At 44.9% G+C, this 19,048-nt stretch overlaps 1 protein-coding gene across 7 annotated transcripts in view; it reads right to left on the reverse strand.

The window, feature by feature from the left end:
- PTBP3 (polypyrimidine tract binding protein 3) overlaps positions 1-19,048 on the reverse strand; it is a 286,927-nt gene that overhangs the window by 45,721 nt on the left and 222,158 nt on the right. For all 7 annotated transcript variants that reach the window (XM_030193767.1, XM_030193771.1, XM_030193768.1 and 4 more), the window contains one exon: positions 9,400-9,536. In XM_030193767.1, coding sequence (XP_030049627.1) covers positions 9,400-9,536 — 137 coding nt within the window. The remainder of the gene's footprint in view (positions 1-9,399; positions 9,537-19,048) is intronic.

A 19,048-nucleotide genomic window follows, 5' to 3' on the forward strand; every position in this document is an offset into this window, starting at 1 on the left:
TGTGTCTGCCCTGCTTGCTTTCAGTTTCCTTCCAGTCCGGTCTGTTTGGAAATCCTGAATCCTGATTCCTATCCTGAACCCTGTTTTGGCCAAGCTTGTTTAGTGTCCCTTCTAGTGTGAGTTTCCTTGTGTTCCAGCCTGCTAGTTCCAGTACCAGTTTTCCTCCAAGTCCTGCCGGCTGCCTGCACCCAGGGGCTCAACCCCTGGGGAACGACGGTCAAGTGTAGGTGAAGCCTCGTTCTAGTCCAGTGTGTTCCTGTCCAGTGCGTACTGGTCCGGTGTATTCCAGTCCGGTGCGTTCCGGCTCGCTTGTCTGCGTCTGCAGTCCTTGCCTTTGCCGGTGTGCTAGCCCAGTGTTGGTTGGTGGGTTCTGCCTGCTGCTGCCGCTCCTCGTCAGCAGCTCAAGGGCTCACGATTGCTCCCGAGTCCGTGCCTGCATGTTTCGAACCTGACAGAGACCAAAACAGCGGGACCTGCCTTCGGCAATGTTTCTAACGTAGTGTGATATTTACAGCATCCGCTAGCTCACAGACTCCGCCGAGAAGCACCGGTGAGGCTTTTAAAAAAAAATAATTATTTTTTTTAAGCGGGAACTCCTGATGCCGGAGCCAGCAAAACTAGAAAACCAAGGCCAGCCGCCACAAAGAGGAAAAGGAGCTGCCTTGCTCGCTTGCACCTCTGCCAATAAGCTTTTTTTTTGTTGTTTTTTTAAAGTGGCTGCCTCTCCCTGCCTTAACCTGCTCTTCCCCCCGAAGAGATTGAGGAAATTACATTAATAAGCAGTGCATCTCGATGACAACAGGGAGAACTTGGGGGGAGGAACCCGGCCACCTGAGTGTGACACCTCCAAGGCTGACAGAGACCCCCACGGGCCTCAGCCTCCACAACCAGGCAAAGACAGTGGATGCACAGAACCAGAAGAAAATACTCATGAGAAGAATAAAACTCTGCTATCCTCAAAGTATTGGATGTTCTAACATAGAAAGATAGAAAAAAAAAAAAAAGACAGCAGAAAACCTTGATTGCATTAAAGTATGGCTGGTTACTCTGTTACAGTACACATAATCGTAAATCTCAAATTAGATACTCAATAGAAGCTATGATTTGGGAACCCTCTCAAATTATTATTGGTACAGAATCATTTGTTTGGAAAAGCTGGTTATCTAGGACTATATTAAGTCTTAAGGATGTATGTGATGAAAATTCAATTTTTTTCCTTTAAATATTTACAGGATACATGTAACCTACAATCCACTCAATTTAAATATTTCCAAATTCAAGCAGCATACCTACACTTAAACAAAATTTCTTCAACTCCACCAAATATTTACACTATTCTTTCTACTTTAGGCACATCAAAGTAAAACTGCCTCATAAATCTGTAATTTAACATGTCCACCTCAAAATTCTCATCTCCTAGCTACACAACATTTAGTCAAGTGAGACAGACACTACCTTATCAGAATCACAATGGGTTTGGTTCTGGTCCAAATCAAATAAAACTCTAGCTTCTGTGCCAATCTTAAAATCCACATTTGTCCTTTCACACAAAGCTCTTTGGACACAAAGCCAACCCAGAAATGCCCAACTTATGCTGGTCTTGAAAAAATGATTTGGGTACCTTAGAACATATGTGTTATTCATGTCCTAATCTATTGCCATTTCGGAAAGAAATCTGGGATAGAATTTCATTGCTAATTAATCTCAAATCTACTCTATCTTATAAATATACTAGTAAAAATGGCCCGTTTCTGGCGCCCATGAAACGGGCGCTAGTGGGCACGGGACTCCCTTCCCCTCCCCTTACGGTACCTGTTCCGTCGGCCCAGGAAAGAAAGAGCCCCCTCTTTCCTCCCGTAGCAGTGGCTTCCTTGCTGCATCGTGTGGGAGTCCGGCTCTCGGCGTTTCAAAATGGCCGCCGAGAGTTGAAGTCTCGTCAGACAGCTTGAACTCTCTGTGGCCTTTTTCAAACGCCGAGAGCCGGACTCCCACACGATGCAGCAAGGAAGCCACCGCTACGGGAGGAAAGAAGGGGATCTTTCTTTCCTGGGCCGACGGAACAGGTACCTCTAGACCACCAGGGAGACACGTGTAAGGGGAGGGGAGGTGACGGGGGGGAGGGAGGTTGGTGAGGTTAAGCGTGTGCTACCTAGGGCGGGGCGGTAAGTTGTAAGAGGCAGGGCTATGTGGCAAAAGGGGCTGGGTTCATGTGCACGGCGGCGGCGGCTGGGATTTGTTGGAAGGGGAGGAGTAGGGAAACACGCTCCGCATGTTTCCCTACTGCTCCCCGTGCGTTAATTTGTTTTCGTGTTCCGCCCTCGACGTCATCACGTGTGACGCGAGGGCGGGGCATGAAGATGTTGTGGCTTCACCACCATGAAACCACGAACCGGTGTGTGAGTGACTTCAGTGACGTCAGTGTCCTCAGAACGTTGAGGCTGCGTTTTATTATACTAGAAGATAACCTTAAGATCTGCTTGTCTCCCTGATTCTATCCCCGACAATACCAAGAGATTATTTGACATTTTTATTGTTGTTGCTTTAAATACTATAAAACACAATTAGAAAAATCAGAAACTTATACGCTTTCAATTTTGGTGGTCTTCTCTTTGTAATATTGTAAAATATGAGAAAACAATAGCAGAATGGCAAAATAAGTTAGATTGCTTTACAAAAGTTTGGATCCATTAGTAAAATTTTGTGAGGCATCCACATCTACATTTACTTCTAATACAAATTATATACTATATTCTGTTTGTGTAATGTTGCAAAATTCAATTTAAAAAAATCAAATAAAAAAACAACAACAAAAACAAACCTATCATTGCCAGCTTATTATGTCTAGACCAGCATTGGTATCTTGTATCAGAAATACATACCAGTGTAGTTCTTAAATATGCAGGACCTGTTTTCTGGGAACATTTAGTCATATATGCTTTTGTTTCTCACTGAAGTATGTCTCCAGAGTAGTATGTGGGAGACAGATAGCAGGGCTCTGCTTCAAGCAGAACAGATACTGTACACAGCATCTCCTCCACTTTTCCCTCCAAAGCCTTCTCTGCATCCTTACAGTCTCTGCCTTATTCTGAGCCTTAGGCTGTATGAGTTCTCTGCCTGTCCAAACTGCTTGTTCTGTGGAGATCCGTGTGCCACACAATATTAATGTGAAGTTGGCAGCACTGCTTTACACAGTACAAAGTTAAAACACAACATCTTTCTGCAACTCCTATTGCATAATTATTTTCTTATTTTGAAACTGCAAAAACAGCAAATTGTAAATATGGCTGGTGCTGAAGTTTGGACACCCTTTCAGTCAGCACTTTATTAAGGGCCCTTTTTACCAAGCTGCAGCAAAAGGGGGCCTGATTTGGCATCGGCGCATATTTTTAATGTGCGCTGAGGCACCCTTTTACCTGAGCAGGTAAAAGGTAGGTCTTGCTTTTCTGCAGGAAATCCGAACATCCATTTCGGAGGGAAGGGGGAGCCCTTACCTCCACCCATTGAGGTGGCGGTCAGGGCACCCGGCTACAGACCAACACTACAAAAGTAAATATATTTTGTAGCGCCGGATGTGACAGCACAACTGGGATAAGATTTTCCTTCTCGATGTAAGGAGAGAGGCAATGTAGTCACAAATAATAGAAGTAGCTCTTGAAGGTTGCTTGGATTTGGGGAATCAAGAGTGTTGAATCGAACTGTATTCCAAGGTTCCTGACTTGTGCACAGAAACAAGCAATGGCCTAGTGCACAGGAGGAATGGTACCCTTCCCCACTCATATTACATGTTATATGTGGTTCATCCCCAAAATTCTACAAATGGTGCTCAAAATTGCACATGCAAATTTGGACACATGGGCAATTTAATTGGATAACAAGCCAATTAATGCCAATAATTGGGTGCTATTATTAGCACTGATTGGAAACAATTTCAATTTGCACGCACCTTTCTAAGTGCTATTCTATAGAGATGTGCCTGTAAATGTTTTAGCACACAAATGAAAAGGGGGTATGGTAATTGGGCGGGTCATGGTCTTCACTAAAGATGCGTGCAGTATTATAGAAGATGGGAGATCAGCATCTAAATTAGTCATGAGGATTTACATCAGGTTTGAGTTGGTGTAAATTATTGTGCCCAAAATTGGTGTGGATCCCAGCATTAAGTGTTACTCTATAAATGGTGCCCAACTCAGAGCGCCTTTTATAGAATAGCACTTAGCACTCATGTATTTTGCCACCCAAATTTGGGTGCCATTTACTGAATTGAATTTGATCTCCATCCCATTCAAACAAGACCTAAAGGAAATTACTAACAAAATCAATCAAAGCTTCCAAATCATGCACTCCTGGGCAGATGCATTCCAGCTAAAACTCAACGCAGAAAAAACACAATGTCTCATCCTCACCTCACAACATAACACAAATAAATTCACCACCCCTAACTTTTCCCTCCCCATCTCAAACAGTCTGAAAATCCTGGGAGTCACCATTGACCGAAATCTCACACTTGAAAACCAAGTGAAAAATACAACGAAGAAGATGTTCCACTCCATGTGGAAACTGAGTAAAACCATTCTTCCCAAGGGCCATCTTTCGAAACTTGGTACAATCCTTGGTACTAAGTCACCTGGACTATTGCAATTCACTCTATGCTGGCTGTAAAGAACAGACCATCAAGAAACTCCAAACAGCCCAGAATACCGCAGCCAGACTCATATTTGGAAAAACAAAATATGAAAGTGTAAAACCCCTAAGAAAAAACCTACACTGGCTCCCACTAAAAGAACGTACCACATTCAAGATATGCACGATTGTTCATAAAAACATTCATGGAGATGCCCCGACCTACATGCTAGACCTAGTTGACCTCCCACCCAGGAATGCTAAATGATCTTCCCGTACTTACCTCAACCTACACTTCCCCAGTTGTAAAGGGGTAAAATACAAATTAACACATACGTCCAGCTTTTCATACACAAGTACGAAGATGTGGAATGCACTACCAACTCACCTGAAAACGATCGATGAATTAAATAACTTCCGTAAAGCTTTGAAAACCTCTCTAACAAAGCTTACCACGAAAACCCATAATTACTAGAACGCAACCCTTCACTCCTTTACTCAGAATGTCTTACTGTACAGCTGCATGACCAGATGCTCTTGCTGTCTTCTATTTCTCTGCCAGAGGCGTATCTGGACTCCGGCGGTAGGGGGGGGCCCAGAGCCAGAGGGCACATTTTACCCCCCCCCCCCCCACCACCGACCCCCCCCCTGCGCCATTGTCAGACCCCCCCCCCCCTGCCATTGCCAGACTCACTATCCCGTCACTTCTTTGTTGCCGTTGTTATTATTCCATTTCTACTTCAATCATGTTATGTATTTCTTAGGCAGAACTGGTAAAACCGTACTACAAATAGGGTCAGCGTCTGGAGGAGGTACGGAACAGCTTCGCTCACCTTCATCGTCTTCCAAGGAGTTCATGTAGGGGAAGTAGCTGGTGAGCACCTCGAAGGAGGCAGAGAGGCTGCTGTGGCTCTGGGAGCGCTGCATGCGGAGCCCCGCGCTCTCCTGCCGGTGCTGTCTGCCCATTTTAGACGAGCAGCCAGCCGAGGTCCTCTCTTCCATTGCAGGCTGCAAGTTGCAAAGCTTCCTGTTCTTCTGAGTCTGACATCCTGCACGTACAATGTGCAGGATGTCAGACTCAGTTTCAAATTCTGAGTCTGACGTCCTGCACGTTGTACGTGCAGGACGTCAGACTCAGAAAAACAGGAAGCTTTGCAACTTGCAGCCTGCTGCAATGGAAGAGAGGACCTCGGCTGGCGGGGGTTGGGGTCCCCCGCCAGCAAAGATCGGCGCGGTAGGGGGGGCCCAGGCCCGTGGCCCCACGCAGATACGACCCTGCTCTCTGCAAAACCATTTGTATTTCCTCCCTGTTATGGCAATGTCATAACAAATCTTTGTAAGCCACATTGAGCCTGCAAATAGGTGGGAAAATGTGGGATACTACTACTACTACTATTTAGCATTTCTATAGCGCTACAAGGCGTACGCAGCGCTGCACAAACATAGAAGAAAGACAGTCCCTGCTCAAAGAGCTTACAATCTAATAGACAAAAAAAAAAAATAAAGTAAGCAAATCAAATCAATTAATGTGAACGGGAAGGAAGAGAGGAGGGTAGGTGGAGGCGAGTGGTTACAAGTACAATAAATAAATAAATAAATAAATAAATTGTAGAGGCTAGGCCCTTATCTATATAATTGCGGTGCAGAGCTTGATTTAACAACTTCCTGCTATTACTATGGATAGTTTTGTGTCCCAAAGAAAGCTGTTTTTTCCAAGAATTTGTTCATGGACTGCTCGGATCACCTGACAGGGATTGCAACCCGATCCTCTTGTACTATACAGAGAACTCAGGTCAGGCTGACCCAGCCCTTCAGAGCCTGGGCATGGGAAGACCACAACACCTATGTTACTAGTCTGTTTGGAGTCTGGGTTTTTGGGAATTTCATCCTTGTGGTTTACAGAGTCAGAAGGTCCAGAACATAGGGAGGAACTTGCTATCTTCAAGGACAATGCCTCCGTATAAAGAAGCACTGGAAACCAAGGCGTGTGGGCTGGTGTTACCATCTGACCTGAATAATCATCATTTCAAGTGTCTATCAGCCCCCTTTCTCTGCTGCTACACTGCCGGGGCTCTCCTGAACAAAGCTGCTTGTCTGTTGTCCTGTGTTGACATCACCGGCTACCCTCATCTACATTCAGGTTGTATGCCAGCTCTATCGTTGATAAAGGGTAATAGGAGGCTTGATTTTAGGGCCTGATTCAGGGTTGTGTATGTGTTCATTCTAATTCTATGGTAAGAACCTCTGCCTTTTACTTTTTTTTTAGTTACCTTGCATTTGTACATAATTTATAGAAGCTAGTTATTCATGGTTGCACTTTTAGTTGTATAAACTTGCTTGTAAATAAATAGTCAAAAATAATTAGCCATTTTTCTTGCTTGTCAGTTCAGGAGCAATAGAACTTGGATATGTATAATTTGTGGAGCAGGGTTTTAGAAGATCCTGATAACAGCTACAATTAAACAATTTAGCCCCTTGGCATAAGTGCTAGCGTCTGTGCCCAAGTTAGGCACGTTGAGGCTGTATTTTATTATTCTATCTGCAACTTCTTGGAATGCCCCTGACCACATCCCTTTTAGAGTTAGGCATTAGTAAAGTTAGGTGTCAAGCCTTATAGAATAGCATACAGCCAGAGGCACACAAATTTTAACGAATGCCAATTATCAATAATTGGTTGTTAGCACCCAATTATTGATGTTAATTGGCTTGTTCAATTATGCACACAATTATGGGTGTCATATATAGAATCCGGGGGATAATTTATACTTGTCAACTGTGTTCCACGTCTGTCTGTTGAATGTATGCCACTCTTTTGTAGTATTTTTATCTGAATCTGTTTAATTAGTAAAATTTAAACAGTTTACTTACCCTGGTGACCATGCAAACTGCCAGTATCTATTTGGGACCAAAAGTACACCCTACAAAAACACCCTGAGGGAAATGGGTTGGGAGACAGTTTGGACATTGACCATCTTACAAATGAAAAGCCCTTTTTGCTGTGTATGTTTTTTTTAATCATGTCTCCACCTAGGCTAGCCAGCAGTGGGGAGAGGGAGGCATTATTGTACTTCACCTGCCAGCTACTCTTCTCTTGGTGGTGAATGTTCTTCTTAATTTGAGGGGTGTACTATAGTTCTTTTGCTGAAATACTCAACCTCTCTTTCATTTCAGTTTCTTCATTGATCGTGGGACATTAGCTTTTAAGATATATTGATAGTTAACTGAATCTATTCTTCCTTCCAGCAGTACATTTCCTGTGCCACTGGCTGCCATATAACTCCAAAGCATGACACACCCACTCCGATGCTTAATGTTTGGTAAGGTGTTCTTTTCCTCAAATGCCTTGCCCTTTTTGTCCAAATGTATCTTGTGGTCACACAGTTCAATAGGTCAAGCATTTGATGTACCAAAGTGGTTTACGTATAGTATATACAGGCACTCTCTCTGTCTTTAGTGCGCTTACAATCTAAATTTTTGTACTTGGGCCGATGGAGGGTTAAGTTACTTGCTGAGGGTCACAAGCAGCTGTGCTAATCATTAGGCCATGCCTCTACAGTTTCATCACTTCAAAGTGCTTTGTTCCAAAAGAAATGGCCAGCAAAGCTATTTCACATGTTTTAGACAAGGACTTATGTAGTGAGGTCATGAAAAAGGTTTCTTTATGACCACTCTTCCAAAACAAAAAAAACAAAAAGGCACACAACTGCTTACAAAACAGTAGATAAAAAAACAACAAAGCAGTGGAATCAAATGTATTTATTGGAACAATACCCGACGTGGCCACGTTTCGCCCTCAGGCTGCGTCAGGGGTATAAACTATCAAAAGTGTATGTAAATATATCATACACACTAGTAGTTCCAAAAATCTAGTTCCATTTATCTGCTACTTCCAACTGAACTAATGCATATCAGTTCAGTTGGAAGTAGCAGATAAATGGAACTAGATTTTTGGAACTACTAGTGTGTATGATATATTTACATACACTTTTGATAGTTTATACCCCTGACGCAGCCTGAGGGCGAAACGTGGCCACATCGGGTATTGTTCCAATAAATACATTTGATTCCACTGCTTTGTTGTTTTTTTATTTATTTGACCACTCTTCCATGCAGATCTCTGTTGTGTATGCAGTATGGTCTGTGGACAACTCTAGTAGTCAGCTACAATTTTCAAAAGGTCTTCATCTCTTGCCTTGACTTCAACAGCTTCACGTAACTTCAATTTCTTAACAGCATTTTTGACAGCTGAAATTGCTAGCTGGAAGCATACAGAGATTTCTATAGCCTCCTACTGCTTGGTAAGAGATTATTTTCATTTTCAAAAGCTTACATAGCTACTTAGAGGTGCCCTTGGTTTGTTGAATGTAGACAAAACAAGCATAACCTGAGGAGTAAGAAGAGTCAGAGTACTTATGGAACTGTCTTCACTTGACTAACCAAAGGCCTAATGAATCCATCAACCCTTGGGGGTTGACATTTGAAATACTAAAAAAAATTGTAATTGCTCAACTGGATGGAAGGCCAGACTTTTAAAAATGCCAACATCACTGTATTACTAATTTCTATCTATTAAAATTAGCAAATAATTTTGCACTAAAAATTACAGAAAGATGTTATGTTTAACTTTTTACTGTGCAAAAGTTGTGTTGGTTTCAGTTCATTTAGGGATTCGTTAAAATACACAATTTAACCAGATTTGCCCAAATGTTTGCATACAACTTAAAGCCTTTCTGGTTTGATCTACATCTGACTCAGTGCCAGAAACCATTCTACACTTACATCAGGGTTAAGGTTGCTGACAAGCAGAACGGAACTTCCTGGGTTGCCAGCCATGCCTGCAATTGCCATACGTCCCGTAATAGCTGAGGTGGTGACAAGTGGGGCAAGAGCTCCAGGGATAGCGGAGACTGAAAGACCTGAAAAGGAAAACAAATAGCTGTTTAATGGGAGTAACAAAGGAAATATCAAGTACTGCGAAAGAGGGATAGGAAGAGAATCTAGCACAGTTTTTTTTTTTCTAATTTTTAAAGCATTTCTGATCACTGGAAAGTGGGGAAGGAAAGAAGGCTGCTGATCAGTTTGTTGTAAAGTTTGTTGTAAGGTACACTGCTAAATGTGTGTAAGGATCTGTTTCTAATATTCTTAATCAGCTTGGTCTAATTTATCTCACATGAATGCTATCTCGACAGTTAAAATATTTAACATATATACCAACACTAAATAACTTCTGTTGGAAGCAGACCTACAGGGTGGTCCCAGGCTTGCCGAGAAGAGCTTATGAATACTGTTGATGCGTTTTTCTCAGTTGTGTCTGACCTATCCTATAGATCAGAGATTCCCACAGCTGTCCTAGGAATGCCTCAACAACTTTTCAGGACATCCAGAAAAGTGTATATATTGCAGACCCAGTATACGCAAACTTCTCACACATACTCATCGCAGACTTCATAAAACCCAGGACATGTTTGTGCCATATTGCATTCCCTATGGCAAGGCTTTCCAAAATAGCAGTGAGTTTGGACCAGGATTCAGAGTAGAAATCTTAGCCTTCTCCTCTCTAGTTAACCAGTAAAAGAAGAAACTGGTAGTGAGGAAAGAGAAGCTAAACTCATGAAGTCTTTGCCATGTGAGTGCAGTTTTCCCACAGCTGTGTAAGGATTCACTATTAAGCACAAGAAAGTCACAGATTATGGGATTCTTAGGTACATACAGAGGACTAGCCTTCGAACCTCGAATTCACTTGTTCAATATTTGTTTCAAGTCAAGCATGATACCACAGTGAATAGCAGTGAAAGGCCGACACCCAAAACATTAAGTCATAGGGACCATAAAGTGAGAAGCAGTAGTTACTCTGGAATTGGATAAAAATTATATTCATGTTTTTTGACGGACTCTATTCTTACACTTATTTGCTAAGTTTATATCAATTTGAAAGTCCAGGAATTTAAAGAGCCATCAAAAATTACAGACAAGCTATTGCACAGGATGTCTCACTAGGGTTCTGCCATCCTAGTTTAGTGGCCAGCACCTGGTCCTGCTTATTGGGAACCTATACATTTATAGTGCATTATGAGAAATACACTATAAATTTATTATGTGCTCCATGTTTCTCCACATAAAGCTTTTCGAACAACACTGCAGGACAACTGTTTGTCCTAAATGTTCTCAGACCCCTGCCCATCTTGGTCATATGTTTTGGTCCTGTCTAGTGGTCAAGGGCTTTTGGACACAAATTTGTGCACAGGTCTCTCAACTTTGGAAAGTGCATTTAGTTCCATCTGCCCACATTTTATTTGATGTGTTTGTTCTTTCTACAGCCCTGCCAGCTGACCTAAAGGCCTTTCTTAGTCAAGCGGTTTTGATGGCAAAAAAGACTGTACTGTAGAACTGGTAATCTTCCATTCCACCTACATTATCCCAATGGAGATCTTCCATGATACTGCTTTGCTGTTTGGAATGCAAAGGCATCTCTGATCTCACCTCTACCATAGGAGAGTTACATTAAAGTGTGGGCTCCTTTTTGGGACTTTTTCACCTCAATAGCAAGAAGCAGGATTTTGAATGTTTAGTTTTTGGGATGATGTCCCACTAGGATGTATCGACATTTCATCACCTGAGAGTTCAATCAATTTTGCGCCTAAATGTGAGCCTCGCTAAAACTTCTTATAAAATTTATGCAAGGCTCATATTTATGCTAAGAACAGCATTTTTATGACCTTAATCTGCCACTTCGTCACTAACACCTCATCACTACGAACATTTCATTGTACAACACTTAATCATGTATTCAATCTAAATGCATTCAAAATATATGCATGGAGATATGGGGGTTAGACTCCTCTGCCATGACATCCAAAGCGTTACAGACTTTTAGACTGTATCCATCTGCAATGCTGGTTTGGTGCATTGAGAAACTTGTCCTGACATGCCTGATTTGAATCTATGCATCTAAGAAAGACTTGTAACCATAATCTTGACAGAGAGATATCTGGGCCAAGTTGGAGGCACATGTAGTAACCTTGGGCAAAGACGTTTTACTGATTCAGCAACAGACTGCTTGGCCCTCAAAAGTTGGGGGAGTATCCAAGTGACGTCAAAGGCATTCTTGTGATTAACATACCTCTAGCAACTGGGCATGGACCAATCACATATCAAGATGCTATCATGACATGAGGGACACTTCTGATAAGACTGTGGATAACAGAGGCAACTGGAAGGCACAGACTGACACTGATCCTGAGCTCTTGTATCCTGTGCACTCATTATCACAAAGATCAAGATCAACTTCCTGCCTGCATTGCCAGCCATCTTATTCATTCCAATTTCATACAGTTTTTGTATGTTATTTACGCTACTGGAACTAATCTGTTTTGGAATACTTTTGTGGCTGAATCAAACAGGAAACAATCTTTTAATGAGAACATTGAATGGTAATTTGCTTTTATTATCTAATTTAATTTTTGTATATTAATACTTTTAATGTCTTTGTATGTACAGACCCCTGATGCAGCACTTTGCCAAAATATGGGCCGTGTTGTGTCCTTCAATAAAACTTCACTTCCTTCAAGCTAAGGCTTCACCTCTCAGTTCCACTACACTTCTTCTGTTGTGTCTTTTGGTTTGGGTTGCTGATTCCCTTTTGCTTGCTCGCACTGGAACCATAATTAACAGCACCCTCAAATAATCTTTTCACCCCACATGGACCCAATATTAAGAGAATCACAAGGCGATTCGTCCTTCATCGGGTACTTCACATTTGGCACTTCACCATGCCATATATTATAAACTGTGCACAAATTGTGATAGTGAGATAACTCAGAGTCAGAGTCTAAATCATTGTGCATACAACCAAAATAAGCATCAAATATATATCATGTGATTTATCTGAATAGAAATAGTTGCCAGCGTCTGTTGAACAATTGCTGCTGTTTCTTCAAATGCCTGCAATGAAGCTCTAAAGCAGTACAAGTCCCCCCTTTTCTGAGGAACAGTGATAGCAGGTGACAGAAGCATTCAGGTCACTGTCCAAGTCCTTGGAGGCAGTTAGATTACGAGGCTCGCAGTGTTGGGTGGCTTCACTGAAAAGGGGGGGGAGGGTGTCTTCACTGAAAGGAGGGGGGAGTGGAGGAGTAGCCTAGTGGTTAGTGCAGCGGTCGTTGATCCTGGGGAACTGGGTTTGATTCCCACTGCAGCTCCTTGTGACTGTGGGCAAGTCACTTAACCCTCCATTGCCCCAGGTACAAAATAAGTACCTGTATATATGTAAACCGCTTTGAATGTAGTTGCAACATACCACAGAAAGGCGGTATATATCAAGTCCCATTTCCCTTTCCCCTTGTGGTGCCACTTCAGAGCGTCATGGCTGGCACTTGAAAAACAGCAATTGTTCTTCAGACGCTGGCAACTATTGTTGTTCAGAAAAGTCGCATAGGATCAAAATTCTATAAACAGCACCAAAAAAACTACACTAAGCACTATTCTATTAATGGTGCTGAAAGTTAGACATCATTTATACAATACTTTAGACACAAAGATTTACATCAAGTAAACTCTGGTGTAAATCTTTGTGTCTAAAATAGGTGCAGATCTCCCTTATTCTGTAACAGTGCCCCCAAATAGTAGTCACATTAGTTCTGCAGTTACCTTGTGTTAATTTCCTGCATTAAGCTGTGGTAACTGCAAAATCTAATGCACTTCAATAAAAGGGCCCCTAAGATTGTAGCTTTTATGATCATATGTATAGAAGTGCAATACAAGAAGACTGTAGGTTAGTTACAGTGTTGATTTGAATTTTTTTTTAAACTCTAAATCAATAAACCACCCAAACTATATTTAAAAAAAAAAAAAAAAAAAGGAGGAAAACTCCATCTGCTCAGTGTCAATGGAGAAAGACCTCAGTGACAAATGCAGAGAAAACAGGAGGACTTAGACCCTGAAAAAAATCACCATCATAGGTCAGAAAAACTCCACTGAATACATAAGATATATGGGGCTAAAAAAAAAAACCAATATTACCAGCGTTCATAAATCACTTCAATACAATAATGCAATATAACTCTGTATTTCTCATTCCGGAAATGGCGATCGCCATTACGGAACAATGTAAGCCACATTGAGCCTGAAAATAGGTGGGAAAATGAGGGATACAAATGCAACAAATAAATCGTGCGTCTTCCTGCCTGCTCCAGTCCGCCTGATGCAGCTTCCTCCTGCCTGCTCCAGTCCGCCTGACGCAGCTTCCCCCTGCCTGCTCCAGTCCGCCAGGTTCAGCTTCTTCCTGCCTGCTCCAGTCCGCCTGATCCAGCTTCCTCCTGCCCGCTCCAGTCCGCCTGGTACAGCTTCTTCCTGCCTGCTCCAGTCCGCCTGCTCCAGCTTCCTGACTGCCTACTCCAGTTCGCCTGATCCAGCTTCTTCCTGTCTGCTCCAGTCCGCCTGGTACAGCTTCTTCCTGCCAGCTCCAGACCGCCTGCTCCAGCTTCCTCCTGTCTGCTCCAGTCCGCCTGATCCAGCTTCCTGCTTACTCGTTCCAGTTCACCTGATCCAGCTGCTCCAGTCCACCGATCCTGCTCTCCCTGCTTGCTCCAGTCCATCTGCCTGCTCCAGTCCGCATGATCCAGCTTCTTCCTGTCTGCTCCAGTCCGCCTGGTACAGCTTCTTCCTGCCAGCTCCAGTCCGCCTGATCCAGCTTCCTCCTGTCTGCTCCAGTCCGCCTGATCCAGCTTCCTGCTTGCTCGGTCCAGTTCACCTGATCCAGCTGCTCCAGTCCGCCCGATCCTGCTCTCCCTGCTTGCTCCAGTCCATCTGCCTGATCCAGCTGTTCCAGTCCGCCCGATTCTGCTCTCCATGCCTGCTCCAGTCCATCTGCCTCAACCTGTTCCAGTCTACTTGATCCAGCGTGTTACAACCTGCCTGCTCCAGCTATTCCCTTACTCCAGGCCCTCTCCTCCAGCCAGCTTACTCCAGTCTGCCTGATACAGCCTGTTCCAGTCCGTCTGCTTCAGCTTGTCCCAGCCTGTTCCAGTCTGTCTGCATCAGCTTGTCCTAGTCCGCCAGCTCCTGCTTCAAACCACTCCAGCCTGCCACTCAACCTGACTACTAGCCAATCATTGACTTACCACCAATCACCTGACTGTCTACCACCCACCCTGAAACCCGCCTGCCTCCCAGCCCATCCTCCTACCAGCTCATCACTCTCCTGCCCGACTGCTTACCCTCACCTGCCTGTCTCCCAGCCCACCTACCTTCCCTTTGAACACCTCAGTCACTACCCATGGCCCCCATTCACATCCTATTCCTTGCCCTGTCCCTCCCTAATCTTTTCTCCCTCTCACCGCTGCCTTCCACACGATCTCACTACCCATCCCTGTCCTCTTCCGCCCTCCCCTAACTACCCCTGTCCCCCACCACCTCTCCATCCCTACTGTCTTCCTCCTCCTTCCTAGCTCTCAACCTTCAACACCTCCTTCCTGCCATGAACCCTTCCCTCTTTCCTCCTAAGCGCATCCCGCCTTCGTCGCCCTTCCTCACCCACCCTTCTCCGCACTTTCTTGCTCCTTCTCCTGCTATCCGTGGGTGACATCAATCCCAACCCAGGTCCCCCACACCTGTCCTCGTCCTCATCTCATCTATGCAAACGATCCCGCGATATCTCCAATCTCATCCCTATTCCCCTCCTCCCCCCCTCCTCCCTCCCCTTCTCGTGTGCCCTGTGGAACGCCCACTCAATCTGCAACAAACTTCCCTTCACCCACAATCTCTTCATCTCCCATTCCCTTCATCTGCTCGCCCTAACTGAAACCTGGCTCACCCCGGACAACTCTGCCTCAATCGCAGCCCTATGCCACGGAGGTTATCTTTTCTCCCATTCGCCCCGCCCAGTCAGCCGCGGTGGCGGCGTCAGACTACTACTTTCGCCCGCCTGCAGCTTCCAACCTCTCCACCTACCTCAGTCTCACAGCTTCTCATCCTTTGAAGTTCACTCCATCCGTCTATTCCACCCACTGCCACTCAGAGTTGCAGTCATTTACCGCCCCCCTGATAAATCCCTCCCATCCTTCCTTACCGACTTCGATGCCTGGCTCTCCGTCTTTCTTGAGCCCTCATCCCCATCCCTCATTCTCGGTGACTTCAACATCCACACTGATAACCCTTCCGATTCATATGTTGCTCAGTTCCTCACTCTTACCTCCTCCTTCAACCTCCAACTGAGCCCCACCACCCCTACTCACAAATCTGGCCACTGTCTTGATCTCGTCCTCTCTTCTTCTTGCTCACCCTCCACTTTCTGTGTTTCACCTCTTCCTCTCTCCGACCACCACCTTATCACATTCACACTTCAGCACCCTCCCCTCACTCTCGCCCAACACTAACTACTACGTCCAGAAATCTCCAGGCTGTTGACCCCTCCACCTTATCCTCTACTATCTCTGATCTCCTCCCTTCCATCTTGTCCTCCACATCCGTTGACAAAGCTGTCTCCACTTACAGTGCCACTCTTTCCTCTGCTCTAGACACCCTTGCACCGTCCACCTCCCGGCCCACAAGACGTACCAATCCTCAGCCCTGGCTGACCCCTTGCACCCGATACCTTCGCTCCTGTGCCCGTTCGGCTGAACGCCTCTGGAGGAAATCTCGCACCCTTACTGACTTCATTCACTTCAAATTCATGCTATCCTCCTTCCAATCCTCCCTATTCCTCGCTAAGCAGGACTATTATATCCAATTGACCAATTCCCTTAGCTCTAACCCTCTTCGTCTATTCGCCACCCTCAACTCCCTCCTCAAAGTGCCCTCTGCTCCCACCCCCCCTTCACTCTCGCCTCAATCTCTGGCCCACTACTTCCGTGACAAGGTCCAGAAGATCAACCTCGAATTCACCACTACTCCCTCTCCTCTTCTTCAGCCTATATCTCACTCTCTCATCCAACCTACCCAGCCCTCCTTCTCCTCCTTTCCTGCTATCACCGAAGAGGAAATCGCCCATCTCCTCTCCTCCTCGAAAGCCACCACCTGTTCCTCTGACCCCATCCCAACCAACCTACTTAACACCATCACACCTACCATCACCCCCACCATCTGTCATATACTTAACCTCTCTCTCTCCACTGCATCTGTCCCGGACACCTTCAAACATGCTGTGGTCACTCCACTCCTCAAAAAACCATCACTTGACCCTACCTGTCCCTCCAACTACCGCCCCATTTCCCTCCTACCCTTCCTCTCCAAGATACTTGAACGCGCCGTTCACAGCCGCTGTATTGATTTTCTCTCCTCTCATGCCATCCTCGATCCACTCCAATCCGGCTTTCGCCCCCTACACTCAACAGAAACGGCACTATCTAAAGTCTGCAATGACCTATTCCTCGCCAAATCCAAAGGTCACTACTCCATCCTCATCCTCCTCGACCTCTCCGCCGCTTTTGACACTGTCAATCACAACCTACTTCTCGACACACTGTCCTCCCTTGGGTTCCGGGGCTCTGTCCTCTCCTGGTTCTCATCTTATCTCTCCCATCGTACCTTCAGAGTATACTCTCATGGTTGGTCCTCCTCCCCTATCCCGCTCTCTGTTGGAGTTCCTCAGGGATCTGTCCTTGGGCCCCTTCTTTTTTCAATCTACACCTCTTCCTTAGACTCCCTGATTTCTTCTCATGGTTTCCACTATCATCTTTATGCCGACGACACCCAGCTTTATCTCTCCACACCAGAAATCACTGCGGATACCCAGGCCAAAGTCTCGGCCTGCTTATCCGACATTGCTGCCTGGATGTCCAACCGCCACCTGAAACTGAATATGTTTAAGGCTGAACTTATTGTCTTCCCACCCAAACCCACTTCCCCTCTCCCTTCACTCTCTATCTCAGTTGAGAACACCCTCATCGTCCCCGTCTCATCTGCCCGCAACCTCGGTGTTATCTTCGACTCCTCCCTCTCCTTTTCTGCGCACATCCAGCAGATAGCCAAGACCTGTCGCTTCTTCCTCTATAACATCAGCAAAATTCGCCCCTTCCTCTCCGAGCACACCACCCGAACTCTCATCCACTCGCTCATTAACTCTCGCCTTGACTACTGCAACCTACTCCTGACCGGCCTCCCACGTAGCCATCTACTCCCCCTTCAGTCCATCCAGAACTCTGCCGCACGTCTTATCTTCCGCCTTAACCGATATACTCATATCACCCCTCTCCTCAAGTCACTTCACTGGCTCCCAATCAGATACCGCATACAGTTCAAGCTTCTCTTACTCACCTACAAATGCACTCGATCTGCGGCCCCTCCGTACCTCTCTACCCTCATCTCCCCTTACGTCCCTACCCGTAACCTCCGCTCTCAAGACAAATCCCTCCTTTCAGTACCCTTCTCCACCACCTCCAACTCCAGGCTCCGTCCCTTCTGTCTCGCCTCACCCCATGCCTGGAACAAACTCCCTGAGCCCATACGCCGTGCCCCCTCCCTGCCCATCTTCAGATCGATGCTCAAAGCCCACCTCTTCAATGTCGCCTTCGGCACCTAATCACTACACCTCTTCTCAGAAAACTTATCTACCCCAACTTGACATTTCGTCCTTTAGATTGTAAGCTCTTCCGAGCAGGGACCGTCCTTATTGTTTATTTTGTACAGCGCTCTAGAAATGTTAAGTAGTAGTAGTAGTAGTAAATAAATAATAGGAAAACATTAAATTAAGGCTTAGAAACATGCAAAAACATGCTAAAAATATTTAGCTTAGAGAGCATATATGGAGAAATCAAGGAACTATAAAGCTGAAGGCATTATGTGCTGAAGAGCAAAAGGTAGTTTAACAGCTGAACCACTTCCGACAGGAGCCCCGTTTGCTGAAAGCTTCATCAGGGGAGGGCACTTGTGCAAAAAAGAAAACCAGCCTTCACCAGCAGCAGCCTCATTACATCAGCTCAGAATATGCCAGGTATACTAGCTACTTAGGGCCAAATTCTATACACTGCACCTGAAAAATCGGCGCCAATTAAAGACATGCTTAACGTGATACTATAAAGAATGCACAAAACTTAACTGAACAAGCTAATCAGCACTGATAATTGGGAGATATCTATTATCGGCAATAATTGGGATTTAGGCGCATATCCAATTATATATACAGATTGTGCCTAAATCCTATTGCGCATAACAACTTGTGGGGTGTAATTAAGGGGCGTTCCTGGATTTTATACGCGTTCATACAGAATCATGCCTACGTGCACCTAACTTAGGCATCAGTATTTAGGTCTGCTTATAGCAGGCCTAATTGCAGCAGCACAACGTTTAGGCGCACCTTAGTGATACAAGCGAATCTACAATGGAAGCATTCTCGTTATAGAATCATACTAAGCACGTCACATTATTGGTGGTGATTTTTAGAAGCTACTTACATAATTTAACCCTTAATGAGAACTCTGTCCCTGTAGGAAAAAAA

This window comes from Microcaecilia unicolor, chromosome 2 (assembly GCF_901765095.1).
Source record: "Microcaecilia unicolor chromosome 2, aMicUni1.1, whole genome shotgun sequence".
NCBI classification, from domain to species: domain Eukaryota; kingdom Metazoa; phylum Chordata; class Amphibia; order Gymnophiona; family Siphonopidae; genus Microcaecilia; species Microcaecilia unicolor.